At 39.6% G+C, this 18576-nt stretch overlaps 1 protein-coding gene and 1 long non-coding RNA gene across 2 annotated transcripts in view; one reads left to right on the forward strand and one right to left on the reverse strand.

Annotated features, from left to right (window-relative positions):
- Positions 1 to 18576, forward strand: part of nt5dc1 (5'-nucleotidase domain containing 1) — a 73887-nt gene that overhangs the window by 36120 nt on the left and 19191 nt on the right. Inside the window, exon 7 of the mRNA XM_035616873.2 lies at positions 9605 to 9779. Coding sequence (XP_035472766.1) covers positions 9605 to 9779 — 175 coding nt within the window. The remainder of the gene's footprint in view (positions 1 to 9604; positions 9780 to 18576) is intronic.
- Positions 499 to 13839, reverse strand: LOC118289815. Its single transcript, XR_004786253.2, has 5 exons — positions 13737 to 13839; positions 4617 to 4695; positions 3874 to 4226; positions 3527 to 3654; positions 499 to 3418 (listed from the first exon to the last, which is right to left on the reverse strand). It is a non-coding gene; the product is annotated as an uncharacterized LOC118289815 (long non-coding RNA).

Genomic DNA, 18576 nt, shown 5'->3' on the forward strand with positions numbered 1-18576 from the left:
AGGAAATGTGATATGATAATTTGGTTACCCTTTATTTTACAGTCAGCTAATAATCTGTTTTTTACTGAGAAACTAGATGGTAAAAAAATATAGTTACTAGGAAAGTAGCAAAATAACTTTATAGTAATTACTAAGGTTATCACTAAGTGAGTACATGGAAATGTACTAGGAAACTAGATGGTAATACAATCTATGTATTAAGAAAGTACCCACCTGGAAAGGACAGTAAATACTAAGTTATTACTTAGTAAGTACACTCTCAAAACAGATGTGTTAAAAATAACATGTTCATTTTTAACACACCAGCGTGTCTAGTTAAGGACAACACATTTTGTGTTACTTTCAACACAGTCAGTGTGTTAGCACATTTAACACATGCTGTGTGTTAAATATTTCAACACACAGATGTTTTCACAATAACCCAGAGATGAGTTATTTACATTTATTTCAATTAGCTTTCTTCAAAACAAATAAATAGCTCACAAAATGAATCAACTGCATGGCCTTTATTACTGTAAAACATTTTGTACAGATGAAAATACAGTAAATACATGTTAAACTGACAGCAATTGTCTAGTTAGTGTTAACAACTAGTTTAAAACTGAACAAACAATTCAGGTATAACATTAACAGAAGTCCTTTCAGAATTCATCAACATCAAGTCATCATCATAAATCTTCAGGAACATAATAAAGGCGGCACCATTTGTTTCAAGTAAGTGGTTGACTATCTTATTAAATAACACTTTACAATTATGAAAATTTAAATAATCAATTTGTAATTTGGAGATAGTTTGTTTTCACTTAAAGAGGATAGCATGTCTAGTGTTTTGATGTCTACTACATCTTTTACATTGGTCATTTCATACAGATGCAAAATACAGTAAATACATACTTAACTGACTGAGCAATTGTTTAGTTAATGTAAACAACTAGTTTAAAACAAAACTGAACAAACAATTCAGGTCGAACATTCACAGAAGTTCTTTGATAATTCAAAAACAAAGCGCTAACCTGCAAATGTAACTGCAGGGACATCAGGTCACCCATCATAAATCTGCAGGAACATAATACAGACGGCACCATTTGCTAGCTGCCGCTCCTTTCGTTTCAAGTAAGTGGTTGGCTGGTATCTTAAATAAGCACTTTCCAATTATGCAAATTTAAACAATCAATTTGTATCTTGGATTTACATACAGTTGGTTTCCACTGAAAGAGGACAGCAAGTCTAGTAATCTGATGTCGGCTACTTCTCTTACATTGATCATTTCATGCTCATCATTCCGCTCTACCACATGAATAGAAAAGATCGTCAAAGTATTTCACAGTTAAAATTTTAAGAAAAATCAATACCTCTTCCTTCTCACAATCAGGAACAATGTGTACAATCTCTCCAAAGAGACGCTCTCCTCTTAAATCACAATTTAAAGCAAGTACACAACCTGTTTTATATGTCTGACCAAGGACACAGACCGAGTGAGTCACATGAATTGTTCCGCAAATGGAGATATTATAACCAAATGGTTTAAAATTTTCTATGAAAAGATCACTTTTTTTCCAGAGATCCAGTCATGACTGGAAAGGCGTTTGGGAAAGACATTTTCTTTTGTAATGGATCACTAAATTTCCATTTAAACCTACTTTGAACTTGATTCTTATAAGCCAAAGTCTTAGAAATATTAATAAAGTTAAACACAGCATGACCATGCCTTTTTAGGGGGCCGCACTTGCTCTCAAATCTCATAGACCATAACTTCAAACGTGTGCCAAACTTAATCATCATGCAACAATAGTGAGTCATAAAATGATGTTTCGGAGTGAGCGATCGGTCTGGATATAGACTCTTTAACAAATTATGGTGATCAATAACCAACTGCTTTAGAAAGATAGGAAGTCCGTTACTAACAACCGGGGCAAATACTATAAGGAGGAACAATTTCGAATGTCGATCATGTTCACTAATAAAATCTCCAATTGGGAAGGGTAAAAAAAGTAAGAGGCACCACATCTGACTGGCTGTTTGTCTTATAGGATTCTCTGATGTCCTCAAGTTAAGAATGACACTACGTTTGTTTTTCTCATTTGCAAAACCATAATCAAAGCTTACCATTCTGTCATTGAACTGCTCTAAGGTGAAAAACTTTTCAGTATAGATAAAATGTTTGAGCATCAATTTTACCTCCAGTGGAGCCACACCTTCTAGAATGTCATGTATAATGTCTACACAAATTCATGACCAGGGACTGTTTTTCAGAAAAGTATTTGTACATTTTGTAGGGAGTATCCACCTCTGTAAACATATTTCTTGCATTTTCATAATCCAGCCTCAAAGATTGGACGGCATCATCTTCATTTGATATGGAGTAGCTATTAATCAGAAATGCAGTTTTTTCCTTTAAAGAATCCAATGTCTTGTCCAGTAGCTCTTTTGTCCAGGCAATGCTTTTTTGCACATCAGTTAAGGTGGAATTTGATGCAGAGTACATTTTGGCAAAAAATGAGGCTGCGCAGTCATGGTGATCTGAAAAATAAAGATCCATTTGGGTATCTAAATTAGAGCTCAACTCAGTTTCTGGAGTGTCCATGGCGTTAGAGCAAGATGCCATAGAAACATCCTCTGACACATCCTGAAAATGTACTAATTGTTCCAAATTTATGGGGTTTGCAGCCTTAGTGTGTTCCCTATTGAGATGTTTGGCATAAGAATTGAAGTTATGGTAGGTTCTCTGACAGTGGTTTTGACTACATATGATTGTATAATCCTGTCCATCTGAAATTGCATGGACTTGCCTCAAATGTCTAATGAGAGTCCTCACTTGTTTTTAAATTGATTTCTTGCACTTGGGACAAACATACATGGTTGTACAACTTACAACACTGCCTGGAGCTTTGCAATAAGCTCCACGCTTTTGCTCTCTTTACACCTGAAGTGGGCATGTCATACACATACTCAAAGAAAGCATAGACTGAGTCAAGTTGGGCAGGATATGCCAGGTTGCAAACCAAGAACAGCTTTGAACAGCTTGTAAATGTAGCATATCAAACCTTCATCTTTGAGAGGGATGGCAACTTTGTCGTTCTTTGCTATAATTATATATTGCGCTGTTGAACTGGGATGTCCCAAACATACAAGCTTGGGCTGGTGGACTCCCACAGCTGTCTCAGGTGATTCCTCTAGAAGGCCAGAGATGCGTGTTCCAGTCTGGGAAAATACAACAACATGCAGGCCACATATCAGTATTAATCACTTGTGTTATCATATGAGATTTTTTAATTATATAACAGTTTGTTGTCTAAATTTCTGATCGTAAAATATATCTTTGATTTAACACTGCATCTGGTCCACCCTTTGGCCCTCCATGATGCAGTAAGTGGTAGAAAGTGGGTTAACATCTGGAGGGCTCTGAAGCAAAGCGATTCTGAGCAAAACACAAAATCAAATGATATTCATTAAATTAATGATGCCACCTCAGACATCAAGTCAGATACTCTCTGTAATAATGTCATATAAATATATGGCAACTCACCATCATTCTCCTCACAAGTGGGTTAGACATTGGCTAGATTTTCTAGTGCTGCCACTGTTAGTAGGCAGGTTTTCCTTTAGTAAGAGGTTTTCCTTCCCCGGAAACATTTTCCCAAACTCAGCATCCAACTGAAAAGTAACAGAGAATACAGCAATGATATTAATGGGTAACATGTCGATTTTCTGAATTCGTATACATTATTCATATCATACATATTTGAATTCTTAGTTTAGGTGCTGCTACTCTTAGATATTAAAATGGAAAATGAGTAAATGTGTCAATGCAAACAAAAGGGTATGTAATAAACTCCAGACAAGCATCTGTAAAACAATATGCTGTAGACTTACCAAGTATGGCAGGTCTACAAAGCGGGGGTACTGCTGAAAAATCTCAGTGACTGTTGGTGATTTACTTGAGATCCAGAACCTCCGGTTGCTGAAGGTTTTCTCCATGCCCATTTTGATAGATGCAAGGTTCTCAGAAGTTGGTCTCATTCTTTTGGTGATGGTTATCCACTCCTTGATGGACTCTTCTTCCCCTTCTGCAACCACTTCCAGTGTTATAGTAACATGAGAGGGATCACTGGACCTCCGCCGCTTATGATAGCGTCGCTGATCATCTTGCAGGGTTCTCCGTAGGTTTCTCAGTTTGACCTCGATAAATCCACAGTGGGACACTGGGTCATAGAAGTGCTCCTGGACTACAGAGTTTAAAAAAATAGTGTAAAGGGTACAAGCTCATATGTTAGACAATATGCTTCCAGACCAAAACCAAGTACATGAATGACTGGTTTGTGTGATTTTGACTGCTAAAATTTTGTTGAAAATTGTGTGGGAAAGCATTCGGGCACAGTCTCTATGGGCACATTATTAACAGAATCTAATCAAATCCCAAACCCCTGTTGCATTTTAAAATGTAAAAAAAAAATTAATATGATTCATCATGAAATAACATGGTAAGAATAACATAGAGAAAGGTACATATCAAAACCAAGATATCCATTCTTATCTTATCTAAAGTCTTCAAATAGATTTGAGCTAATATTCCAATGCAAATTGTATTTTACAGCAAGACATCAGTTTACACTTACATGCATCTTGATCTTCAGTGATGGGAAGACTGTTATTATGCTTTTGGCCAACATCAATTTGTCAGCATTTAAGGGGTAACTGAAAGAAAAATGGAGGATTTTGAGGTCAGAAATAATTAACATAAAATGCTTGCAAACAGGGAATACATTCATTTATCTTACAATGCATTCAGTCAACTACAGTCAAAGACTAGTCAATTACATATTTTTTTTCAAAACTACCTTGCCATAACTTTACATGGTCACTTTAATTTCCCTGAATGTCTTGCACATAATATTAACTACTGTATTTATAACCAATGATACCAATTTGAATGGTTTGACAGAAAGCAGTATATTACAACTTCTAATAAGGTAAAAAAAACTAATAAATGAATCCTCTTCGCTCCGCCAGATCACTGATGCCTATCTTCACCAGAAGTTTTCTGGATGTCAAGGAGAGTGTTCCAGATTTTTCATATTCGGCTAGCACACTTGGGGTTTTGCTCTCAATGAGCATCGTCAGACTGGCAGCATCAAATCTGTGCGCACCATCAATTTGTCCTTAAAAATGCTGGGAGAACAGATTACAGAGAACATACTCCATCAAACATGCAATTGTACTCTTCTTCTCAGGTTCCGTGGTATCGGCCCAATATCTGTTACTAGCATAATTTCATCTCCAATAGACACGTACCTCCTGTTGACCACTTGGATGAGCTGCAATGGCACTCATCTGTTCAGCCTTTAAAAGAAAATAATTTTACTGCTTTACCCCCAGGATCTAAACCCGTCATTATTATTATTATTATTATTATTATTAATAATAATAATAATAATAATATCATCGCTAATAATAACAATAACATGATTATATTTTTTAATTATAAGTTGATGACCGCCCACAACTGAGTCTGGTTCTGTCAGAGATTTCTTCGTGTTAAAACTGAGTTTTTTCTCTCCACCGTCGCCAAGTGCTTTGCTCAGTGTGGGATTTGTTGGGTTTTCCCTGTAATATTGTAATATTGACCTCACTATGTAAAGTGCCTTGAGACAATGTATGTTGTGATATGGCGCTATACAAAAAAATTGAATTGAAATGGAATTAACAATGCCATGCTAATGGACTGGTTGAACAGCAGAAATTTTGATTCGTCACAGCAGTGGAAAAAAACTAATGAGCAGCAGTGTCCCAGAAACGGTGACAGTGAACTAGCATGTACAATAAGTGGAATTCAGCAATCCTTAATAAACTTGTGGTTTTCCCGCTATGACATGTCAAGATGTCTGCTGTGTAACCAGAGAATTCAAGTTTTAAGTCATACAATCAGAGACCTAACATGCTTCTACGAGCAAAACAAATTCTATACTGTTTTGCACTAGCATCTCAGACACATACTTCAAATTGACCACTTGGACCAGCTGCATCTGTACTCGGTGGATGACCCTTAAAAAGAAAATGTCACTCAATGGACAAGAACATGCAAAAGATGTGTTCACAGCTGTAAAGTATCACACTCAATTACATCTGTACAATAATAATAATTATCCAATACTTGTTTTTGTCCAATTTTATCCATATTACGTATCACTAACTCCACTCCACTCCCTCAAGCCATATTTCAACATTTTCTTTGCAGGGTCTAACCTTCTGACTTATTGAGAAATTTCAGAGTAAAAATATTTCTTGGTCAGTCACTTTCTTTTGGGGTTGGACAAATACACATGGTCAGGACGAATTGACTGGGTCTGATTTTTTTTTTACCTCTAGTCCCCAAGGGGTAGGTTGAGAATCTCAGAAATTAGTTTATTTTAGCCAAAATAGTTTATATTGGACAAAATAAATTTGAATAGCCATACACAGGCATTTCAGTCCAAATCTACCCATGTTGTATATAATTTCAAGTAGGTCTATACCAGCTTCAAAGAGCAGAGAAGCTTTGTATTGACATACATACAAGCTGCTGCTGTGGATCATTTGGCGTGATTGACGAACAAAATGTGATAATTGTTTAAGTTTTGGACATTGCTGTCAGTGTCAATGTCTATGAATTCATTAAAATCTTTACTAAATTTTAGAATTCTATCACATTCTGCATTACAGTTCAAGGAACTTTTGCAGGCATCAATAATTTCTGCAGTGTTGTTCATTTGATGCATTTTCTTTGAAATCTCCCTGCCATCCAAGAACAGTATGATGAGTGTCTTGGGAGTACCACTCTCCTCCATTTCAAAACGTATAAAAGAGCAAAGAGTGTTGATTAGTTTTTGTCTGCTAAAATATTTGGGGGAAAATACACATTCCCAGTCTGAGTTTTAATCTCACCATTTAAATTCTTTACATAATACATAACCCCACACCACACCCGCAAGTGCTGGACAGCAACTGGGTACAGTGCCGCTCTACTCACACAGAACCCTCTACTGTCGCACCCCTCCAGCCCCAGCGGTGACCTTGTATAACGTATAACTCATCAAACTCCATCAAGAGGTACTATCAAAATCTTAATAAATGACATCATGAATTAAACAACTTTTTTTGCTGATGGGGATCATTTTTTCTCATCTCTGTTGAGGCTTGCCTTGCACGCACCTATAGGCTGCAGCAGAACAATGCACAAAATGGTGCCGCTGACTCATCATGATCAGAAGCTAGCTAGCTTGCAAATATATGTTTTTCCCGCCTCTAACGCAACCTAATTAAGTAAACCCACCAATTGAAAAGAAAGTTTGCTTGACTTTTGGGAAAAGTTTAGGTTTAGATGATGACGTCAGCACCGCAGTCCGGAACGTGATTGGACAATATTTTAACACATGATGTGTAAATCACCCGTGTGTTTTTTATTTATTTGTTTAACAGATTTAATGGCAAATTTAACACAACATGTGTTAAATTGTAACAACACAAAAAGTGTGTTAAATATTAACACATCCTTTCTGAGAGTGTACATGAAAACCTATGAGGAAACTAGATGGTAATACAATCTGCGTAATAAGTACCTATAGGAAATGTATGTGGATGTAAGAACTAAGTTATTACCTAGTAAGTACATGGAAATGTACTAGGAAAGTAGATTGTAATATATTAAGAAAGTACCATAGTAAAGAATAGTAAGCACTAAGTTATTACCTAGTAAGTACATACAATACATTGGTGAAGTATTCCGTTATGTCTTGATGATGTGTCGTGGGTGCTTAATGAACTGTCAAAGTGTCACGTTCTTTCCCGGTAATTAAATATCACTTTTTGTGTACTAAGCATATACTAGGACTGTAAAATAAAGCCATGCCTATTTCCCTGTTAATTGCGGCAAGCGTCCGAGAGTGGGAAATGGCGGATACTCTTAAACCATTGTAGTGTGGAGCGCGAAAGAGAAAAAGAGCGGAGCAGCTAGAAGTCCAGTGTACATACTAGCAGCTAATGTTACAGCTGATGTCCAATAACAAATGCAGCAACGACTTGGTTCCACACGAAAGTGTGTATGTTCACCGCGCTGTTGGAGGGAAAATGAAGGGGGTTAGTCCCGGAGCAGACTGCTTCAGCACTGGAGAAACTATCTACCTGCTCCCCGACTACGGTCCGGACAATGGGCAGGATAAAAGATCAACACTGCTCTCAATAAAGCACAAGTATTTGTTTTGTTTTTCTTTAAGTGGGAAAATAAAATCTCAATAATCGTTTTCATCGAATCGCAATACCATTAGAATCGGAATACATCAGAATCACAATACAAATCGAATCGGCACCCAAGTATCTTGATACAATGGAATCAGGACAAAAGCATATCGCCCCAGCCCTACTGTTAACACAGAGTACTTTCTTACCAAGTTTACATAGTCTACTTTAAAAGGCTTGGATTTGATGAACTCAAAAGTGTCATGTTCTTTCCCGGTATTTAATTGTGTACTTAACATGTAGTAGGACCGTAAAATAAAGCCATGCATATTTCCCTGTTAATACAGAGTAATTTCTTACCAAGTACACATAGTCCACCTTTAGATATGTATTAGTAAAGTACCCATATGAATAGGATAGGAAGTATTTAGTAATTACTATTTATACTAAGTTATTTTGCTACTTTCCTGGTAACTGTATTTTGTTACCATCTAGTTTCTTAGTAAATATCAGGTAATTAGCGGACTTTAAAATAAAGGGTTACCAAAAAGGATATGCAAAATGGTCAAAGGACGACTTCACTGTCACAATATATTGTTCTACTAAGACACTTTTGTGGCATTATTCAACACCATAACACTGGAACAGAAGGAGAAATTGTGACCATATTTCACAGAACCACAAGGATTCACTAGCTTTACTGTAAAATCTGATGCTTTGCTTTTGGATAGTTTCCCAAGGCCCCATAAGTACCATCGACTACTGTCTCGTAACTGTCTGCAACCTGTTTATTGGAGCTGTTAAATGTTAAAAAGAGGGTAGAATAGAAGTGCATGGTGCAGCACAGTTAATAAGCTCCAATAGCATACTCATTTTGGACTTTCCGTTCCCGCAAGTATTTGTACCGTCAAGTATCAGTTTGTAATTGGTCAACGGCAATGTGTGTTCACTATTATAAACAAACGTGATTCTTGAAGTAAATGCTAACTACAAATTTATTTGACCCCTGTTGGGAGCAATACATCACAGGCAGAACTATCCTGGTGCTTGGTACAACTGAATTTCTTTTTCTTGCTTTTTTCCAGATCTACGAATTTGATTATAAAACAAAGTATCATCTGTCAAGTGTGTGAAATCTAGTTGAGGAATAAACAGCATTCTCTCTAAATGTATTCCCTAATCTGGTGTTTTTATGTTGGTGGTGGAGAGAGCAGTCGAACAAAATGTTCCAAAATCTTTCACTGCTGTTCAGATGGGTTAAGATGTGACATTGAAGGACAGTATTGTTTTTATACTGTACATGTCAAAGAGCATAATTATCCTAACTGTGTAGCCTTGAGTGCCTCTTTAAGATCAAGTCTGGATGTCTAACTGTGTTTACGTTTCTAAACAGAGGATGCAGGGACCTACTTCCCCAGTGTGAAGAGGGACCCAGGCCGGTACCTGCAGCCCTGCTCTGACTCTGTCAAGACCTGGCTGCAGAGCATGAAGAATGCCGGGAAGGTCCTCCTCCTCATAACCAGCTCTCACAGCGACTACTGCAGGCTCATCTGTGAACACATCCTGGGGTAAGACTCTCCACTCTGGGACCACAGACTTGCCCCCTCCTTAATAAAACAAAGACATGGTCTGCAGTACTCATCCTAATGGCCCCCACAGGATTTATAACCTGAAAGTCAACTACTGGCCAAGCTGGGATGTTTTGCTTTTCCCTCGACTCACAACATTCCTTATAGCTCTTGCATGCCACCAGTTATTCTTTTAAGGCTGGGACACATTTTCAAAGTCGTCAGATCACTTTACCGTTCACACTACACAACTTGCTGTCTTCACCAGTAGAAATGTCTCCAAATCACGTTTTATTTTCAAGAAAACACACGATAAGTGACACAGGAAAATATGCGATACACACGCTAAACAGGATTTGTTTGTCACTTTCCTGATGGACGTCCAAAAGAAGCTGTGTTCAATATATTGCAGGATACTCTTATGTTGACTTAATAAATGACATCATGAATTAAACAACTTTTTTTGCTGATGGGGATCATTTTTTCTCATCTCTGTTGAGGCTTGCCTTGCACGCACCTATAGGCTGCACCAGAACAATGCACAAAATGGTGCCGCTGACTCATCATGATCAGAAGCTAGCTAGCTTGCAAATATATGTTTTTCCCGCCTCTAACGCAACCTAATTAAGTAAACCCACCAATTGAAAAGAAAGTTTGCTTGACTTTTGGGAAAAGTTTAGGTTTAGATGATGACGTCAGCACCGCAGTCCTGAACGTGATTGGACAATATTTTAACACATGATGTGTAAATCACCCGTGTGTTTTTTATTTATTTGTTTAACAGATTTAATGGCAAATTTAACACAACATGTGTTAAATTGTAACAACACAAAAAGTGTGTTAAATATTAACACATCCTTTCTGAGAGTGTACATGAAAACCTATGAGGAAACTAGATGGTAATACAATCTGCGTAATAAGTACCTATAGGAAATGTATGTGGATGTAAGAACTAAGTTATTACCTAGTAAGTACATGGAAATGTACTAGGAAAGTAGATTGTAATATATTAAGAAAGTACCATAGTAAAGAATAGTAAGCACTAAGTTATTACCTAGTAAGTACATACAATACATTGGTGAAGTATTCCTGGTAACTGTATTTTGTTACCATCTAGTTTCTTAGTAAATATCAGGTAATTAGCGGACTTTAAAATAAAGGGTTACCAAAAAGGATATGCAAAATGGTCAAAGGACGACTTCACTGTCACAATATATTGTTCTACTAAGACACTTTTGTGGCATTATTCAACACCACTTTCCTGATGGACGTCCAAAAGAAGCTGTGTTCAATATATTGCAGGATACTCTTATGTTGACATGTCAGAAACAGGAAGTCGTTTTAGCAGACGCTCTGTGTGTGGAGAGAAATAACATGACACGTTAATATGTGGTTCTTCATTAAAGCAGCTCGAGGTTGCGATCTGTTGCAGCCCCGCATATAGTCCGAGGGATGATTTTTTTTTCAGAAACAAGGAAAAGGCAGAGAATATGGGTGAAGAGAGTTTTTGTGTTCACACATAGGGATGAGGGAACATAGGGATGAGGGAACACAGGGATGAGGGAAAATAGAGATGAGGGAACATAGGACTGAGGGAACATAGGACTGAGGGAACATAGAGTTGAGGGAACACAGGGATGAGGGAAAATAGAGATGAGGGAACATAGGACTGAGGGAACATAGAGTTGAGGGAACATAGGACCGAGGGAACAGAGTTGAGGGAACATAGGACTGAGGGAACATAGAGTTGAGGGAACATAGGACCGAGGGAACATAGGACTGAGGGAACATAGAGTTGAGGGAACATAGGACTGAGGGAACATAGAGTTGAGGGAACATAGAGTTGAGGGAACATAGGACTGAGGGAACATAGGACTGAGGGAACATAGAGTTGAGGGAACATAGAGATGAGGGAGCATAGGACTGAGGGAACATAGGACTGAGGGAACATAGAGTTGAGGGAACATAGGACTGAGGGAACATAGAGTTGAGGGAACATAGGACTGAGGGAACATAGAGTTGAGGGAACATAGGACTGAGGGAACATAGGACTGAGGGAACATAGGACTGAGGGAACATAGAATTGAGGGAACATAGAGATGAGGGAACATAGAGATGAGGGAACATAGGACTGAGGGAACATAGGACTGAGGGAGGATCTAAAACCGTTTAGACAGGTTCCTTGTAAGCCTCACTTTCATTTTCCAGTTCTGTATTTACCGGGTACGAAATCTCCCTAGAAAATGAAAGGTTTACAACACAAAGGAAGTAACAACTGCCTCTGCACAAACAAAACAGGAGGAGGATAGTATTTTTGTTTCTCCCAGTAGCTATCAGTAACTTTTGCTAGGTACTGGAAAGCATAGGCTGTATATCAAAATGGACGTAGTCACTAGGAGTCTCATTTATGAAACTACTAAAAGTGTACGTGCGCCCAAAAGCCGAAAATGGCGTACGCCGAAAAATATTCAGACTTATAAAACCGTGCATACGCACACCTGTGCGCAATTCTCCCTTTATAAATGACAGATCACCTACAAGTGTGCGTACGTGAATCAGCCTCATATCCCGCCCTGCACACGCCCATTTTAACCATAAATAGTCAATGCAAATCACCTCATGAATGCTGATCAGTATATTAATGAGCCTGGCATCCAATTGTTCTTTAGTTCCGACAGGTGAGAAAAAGGAAAAAAATATCACCTCTCAGACACTGACATAGACTCGCCTGTAGGAAGGTGGACGCCCGGAAAACAGCGTTATTTGGTGCATCAGCAGAGGGATCACTAATAAAAAGAAGCAGTGCGAGTGGCGATGTGTTTCTGCGGCTGTCAACTGTCACTGGGACAGAGCGCACAGTGGGAGAAATTAGAGAAAGTGGTCCGATCTGATGGTTCATTACATCTGTCTACTCCTTCACCAACATGTATTTAATTTGTGTTGCCTGAGTTTTATTTTAAATGTGCGACATAAAGAATCTCATTCATTCAAGGTGGAGGCAAAGAGCGAAGACCTTGCTTTCTACAATCTGACTTCAGTTCACTACCTCACCATCTGCGTCGCTTGTTCCCATTGTCTCCAGAATGTGCGTACGCCGTACGCAAAGTTCAAAGATTGCTTACAGTGCGCACATTCTCCCGCCAAGTTTGTTTTTTATAGATCACAACCTTTGCGTGGGAAGTGGCGGACGCACGTTTCCAGCCCCGTTTTGTGCGTACGCCACGTTTATAAATGAGACCCCAGGTCTGGAAAATAAAGCCAATGCAGATTTGCCTGTTGCCTGTACTCTCTGGAATGACCAGCAGAGGGTGACTCCACTTTTTTCAAAAGGAAGTCAGTTTCTATAGAAGTCCATGACAAAATGACTCTACCTCTCACAAGATTAATAACGACAGTAAACATTTTTCTGAAGACCTTTTGGTCTCAATTGCTATTGATAGATACTTAACCAATATGGCACTGGTCAAAATACTAAACTCAAGGCTTCAAAATGAAAGTTCAAAAAACAATGGGTGATGTCACGGTGGGTTGCCACTTTGTGGAAATGGAAGAGCCTTAATGTGGGAGGAGGGAAAGAGGACACAGTCTCATACTACCCTGGACAACAGGCACACAGAGAGGAACGGGAACAAGACTGACAGGGCTGGTAAATCCGCTTTTGTTTGCTGGCACATTATCTATTACAACTTTAAAGGGTCATATGTTGGTTTGTTCTGCTTCACAAAAGGCTCCTGTCAATGCAGCCAGATCTAGAATTGGGGGTGGGTCTTACTGAGAGCCTGTCCACTGCGCGCCCACCTAACCCTGCAACCATGCGCTGATTGGACTGACCAGCTGCCAATCAAGCTGATTCCACACCAGTGTTGCCACCTGAGTGACTTTGTCACTATATTTAGCTAGTATTCAGACCCCTCTAGCGACTCTGTTTCAAAAAAGCGACCAGCGAACAAATCTTACTCTTCTCGACGAGCAGCGGGTGCTGCCGTGGGCCCCTCCCCCGTCCCAAAGCACTAACAGGCAGCCCAGTCCTCGTGCAGCGCAGCAGCTGCATTCAGAGCAGGAGATGACGTTCAACCCAGTCAGGGCGGGATGTAAATGTGAAAATTTTTTTTGTCTAAAATAAATGACTCCACTAAAATAAATCACTGCATTAATTGTGACATTGAATAAAAACAAGAATCAACAGACAGAAGTTCAATTTTAGTTCTAAACATATTTAGGGTGTTTTTTACTCACTTTTTGTCTCTCCGACGACATTATTCCTCTCCCCTACAGCGTCCATTACAATTACATGCACATGGCCATTTATGCAGATTAGGTTACTAATTTGAACTAATATTATTACATTTAGGACAGCCAATAGCTACTTTCCTTACGGAGTAGTTGGCAACGCTGATCCACACCCCAATGCATACTTTGCTCTATTGTCAATTTGACAAAATGAACATCAGGCTGTATTGAAAATGACATGAAACTAGTGATTGAGAATATTAATGCTGAGAAGGAAAATATTTACAGATTTTTATAAAATAAGTGAGAAGTACAGGCACCAGGCATTTCCACATTGGCTTCATTTTCCGAACCCTGACTACGTCATGCAAATCAAGCATGCAAATATATAATTTTTCTACTTATTATAAACACACAAACCAGCAGTATTTTTCATTCAGTATTGGAGATAGTTTGATGGTTTTCAACTTATTGTGGACTCTGAACCAAGGGGCAGGCTGACACATTTAGAGACTAGCTGGTAAACATAATGAAGGATGTAGCAGATAAAGAGTCAAATATTTGTCTCAGGAGGACCAAAAAGGAGCTAAAGGGAGAGTAAATATTGAACCTGAATCAGGCAGCCAGGAACATGACTCCCAATGAATGCATTGCCTTGTGATGTTGTGTTTGTGGTTGGTTGTGCTGCCAACGTGTTGCCAAAAAACAATAAGTGCAAGTTTAAAACCCAAGTACAAAGAGGACAGCCAACAACAATGGGTAGATTAATTAAATACATTAGTTTCACTAAGTTAAATGTTCTTATTTGGCAAGGTAAGTGATAACTGGAATCCATCTCCTCAGACCTTGGCTTATGTTACCAGTCCAGAAGTAACAGTCAGCACTTAAGTTTATAACTGCAAGTCTGCAGCAAAGGGATTATTCTGTTAGTGGGTTTTTTGTTGTTCAACACTGGCTTTGTGCATCACTGACCTCCCTCTGTTCTCATTGCACACTGTGTGGTTTAACCTTATTTTTGCAGTCTAAGCCCTGTTATTCACTCAATCAAGCAGCAAGAGGGCCTTGAAAAAACACAGTGTCCATGTTGCTGCTGTGAATGAACTAACATAGGCAAAGCTCATTCTTTGTGAGGTGCTGTTGTCTTGAACTGCACTAGCCAGGTGAGGTGGCCTGCTTTTTCAATATCCACGCTGTGAGCCGATTGTTCTTTGTATGGCCGAAATGCAGGTATACATATGACCGCTTTGCTCTGGATGCCAGGTTGTGTCACGTGGCCTCTGTGGCCTTCACCTCCCCCTACCCTCCCGCTCTCTCATGGTTTCCTGTGAAGCAGTGAGCAGCCTGGTCATTCCTGTTGTTCCCCACCCTTCTCTACTGCTCGACTGCTGTTTCACTGGCTGCCCCCTCCCCTCCCACGACCATGACCTCCCAACAACACAGCATGCGTCGCCTCCCCAAGAGAGCTGCCAGAGCCCCAGCTGTGCATGAGTGTGTGGGCTTCAAATCATACTGCTGATTTGTGTGCAGCAACTTCTTTACAAGTCAGGGGTGACTGCTTTACATGGTCAGGGGATGCAGATGTATGCTGTGATTAGTATCAAAAATGAGTCCAGCTCCATCTTGTCAGACTTGGTTTGTGGAATTGTTTTTAGATTGAGTTGGCTGTTTTAATATTTTTCCTGTCTGTAAAGTGCACCTACCTCTCCGTTAAGGAAGACAAATTATGCTAATTATTAAATTATTATATCACAATTATTAAATTCAGTCGAAAAAATAAGTACCCGAATCTTTCTCTCACAGTGTCTGACATCAGCACTTGACTTTCCAGAAAACACTTTGTTTTGTGAGAGACAGCCTTCCCTTCCTCACTACAAAGTTGTGCCCTTGCAGAGAAAATCCTCATGCACTGCTGCTTGAACATGTTGAGCTGGCTGCAGGCCAGTGACGGTCAGCTGTCATAAGTAGCACAACATGGCCAGAGCTGTCTGACAGGAGACAGGCCAGCAGCCAACAACCTGTCCAGAGAGGCTGCTGTTATTTGGCCTGAACGGTTAAAGGTATTTACTACTGGAGTGCTGCGTAGCTTATTCATTTGTTAGGTGTTAATTTGTTGAGCTTCTTCTCTCACTTAGATGATAGGAGATTCTCCAGCTGTGTGAAATTACCTGCAACTTGGCTGCAGTCACAGGCTACATCACTGCTGCTGCACTTACGCCTTCCACACTACTCCAGAGTTTTCTTTTTTTAAATATAGTTTTTTAATTGGTGCAACAATATGGGTAGAAGTCAGCGCAAATCACCTTTTTCTAACCTTTTTTTTCATCCATCCACTCATCCACCCCGCTCCCATGAGCACACAAATACAACAACAAAAAACCAAGACATATATGGCAAAACCAACAATAATCAGAACACGGAGGGTTGTTGACAAATGCAGATTAATAAAAATAAACAGCTGTAAAATAAATTAATGAATGTCAAAATAAATTACAACATTAATTAAAGTACAACAATAAGAGAAATAATTAAGCAATGATCTAGGTCAGTTTGACATGTTTGATACCTTAACCCATATTATGGTGTCTCATCCATGGTGTCTCAAACATCTTGTCAAGTCAACATGGACATTGTGTCACAAGGGTGATGGATCAGGAGCAACTGGACTTGGCTGTAGTTTCTTGAAGAGTCGTACACTACCTGGAAGGTCGGTGGCTCGATCTGTATTTCCTCCAGTCCGCATGTGTTTAGGGTTAAGTGTCCTTGGGCAAGACACTTAACCCCCCAAAAATTTACCCTGATGGCTATGCCGGAATGGTATTTATGAATGTGTATGAATTTGATAGAAAAAGCATGGTACAGTTTATAGCCGTGCTGTATGAATGTGTATGTGAATGGGTGAATGTGACTTAAAAGTGCTTATAAATGCAGTCTATTTACTGTTTGAAATTAATTGCAAATATATTAATATTTGTGATATTCCAGGTTGAACAAGGAAGGTAGGTATATTCAAGCACTGACTCTGTCACAAACAAGCCTTCGTCACAACATACATGCAAATAACACTAAGAAACTTCTCTTTAACATATAACAGGATTTATTAACCATAGTGATATCACTTGTGATAATAAAGGCCTATTATATTCTATCACTACATATCACAATCAACCCAGGTAACAACAATCCGCTTCTAGTGGATTCATGTAGGTTGGTTTGTGTCCGAATGGGAGCATGCGTATGCTCACTGTGTGTGCGCGCACGTGTGTGTCTGTGTGTCTTAAACACGAGCGACGTCGACAGAAGATGGAGGAAGTGATCGCGTGGAGTCACGGCAGGAGAAATGGCGGTGAGATTTGGGCGGAGACATTGTGTAATGGCGAATAACACGTGTCTCTATCAAAGGATGTAGTTTTAGAAGGGGAAGTTTAACTTCCAGCCTGAAACAACCACGCACCCAAATGTCTATGGCCCAGTGGATGTGCGTTAGTACAGAGAGAAAAGGAGGGAAACCCTTTAAAGGGAGTGGCGGAGCTCACCCTATCTTGGCTGAATCGTCCGCTGATCTGTCATCACGCAGGGACGCGCAACTCTGCTGATGCAAAGCCACGTCTCTGGATCTTTAATCAACAGATAGCATTCTGGTTTCAACCAAGATGGCAGAGCAACACTCACAAAATCTGACCATGTCAGACCACAATTAAAAGAACACTGTGAGGTAACAGAACAGAACTCAAAAGCACTAAACAGTTATAACTGCAGTGTAGCAGCAAAAAGAGGGGACTCGGCTGTCCTTAGTTCACAAGCAACAAAATAAACACACGCTTAAAAATCAAACTAACATCTGCCCATAGCTAAGAGGCCTCTTAATGTGATTCCTGGGGCAAGAGTTTGCGTCTGGCGAAGTCGTCCTCGAGGGTCCAGTCCCGTCCATTGGTGTGCGGTGATGAACGATGGCCCTGACTCCGGCAGGGGCTGTCCCACTTCTGCAAGCATTAGTTGAAGAAGAGCCGGGCGCGTTTAACTGGCTTGACCGGGAACCGGAGGTGTGTGTATCCCTCTTTACACACCAAATTTAGTTATGTGCTAACTACCAATATAGAATATTACTCTACTTAGAGTGTTAGCAAGGTCAAGAAAGGATGAGTTAGCGTCACATCTGTGTTTATATTGGTGCAGCGGTGGTCGGGGGTTGGCCTTAGAGGATCACGCCCAATGGGAGTTGAGGATTTGCGGAAACTCCGTAGGTCGGCTGAAGCAGAGTGTTATGGGTAATGGAGTCTTTGCCTCTGGTTTGTGCATTATCAGAGAAGAGGCTTTCTCTGGTTAGAGTCTGTATGGTGAGGCACAAGAGTAGGGAAAAAGTAAACTCCTCAAAGCTATTTTTTAAAATTTATCTCTGAACCATATCTTTTCCCAAACCATATACATTTACTTGACCCTTTGGATAAATAATGGAATATTGTGTTCACCCCAACAGTTTTAGTGGAGGCTCAGCGTCTGGAGCCCCCCTAGAGACAACCGCCTCCCTCTTTGAAAACCTCTGGTCTGAACACAACTGCTCACTATGCAC

Source organism: Scophthalmus maximus, chromosome 18 (assembly GCF_022379125.1).
Source record: "Scophthalmus maximus strain ysfricsl-2021 chromosome 18, ASM2237912v1, whole genome shotgun sequence".
NCBI lineage: Eukaryota > Metazoa > Chordata > Actinopteri > Pleuronectiformes > Scophthalmidae > Scophthalmus > Scophthalmus maximus.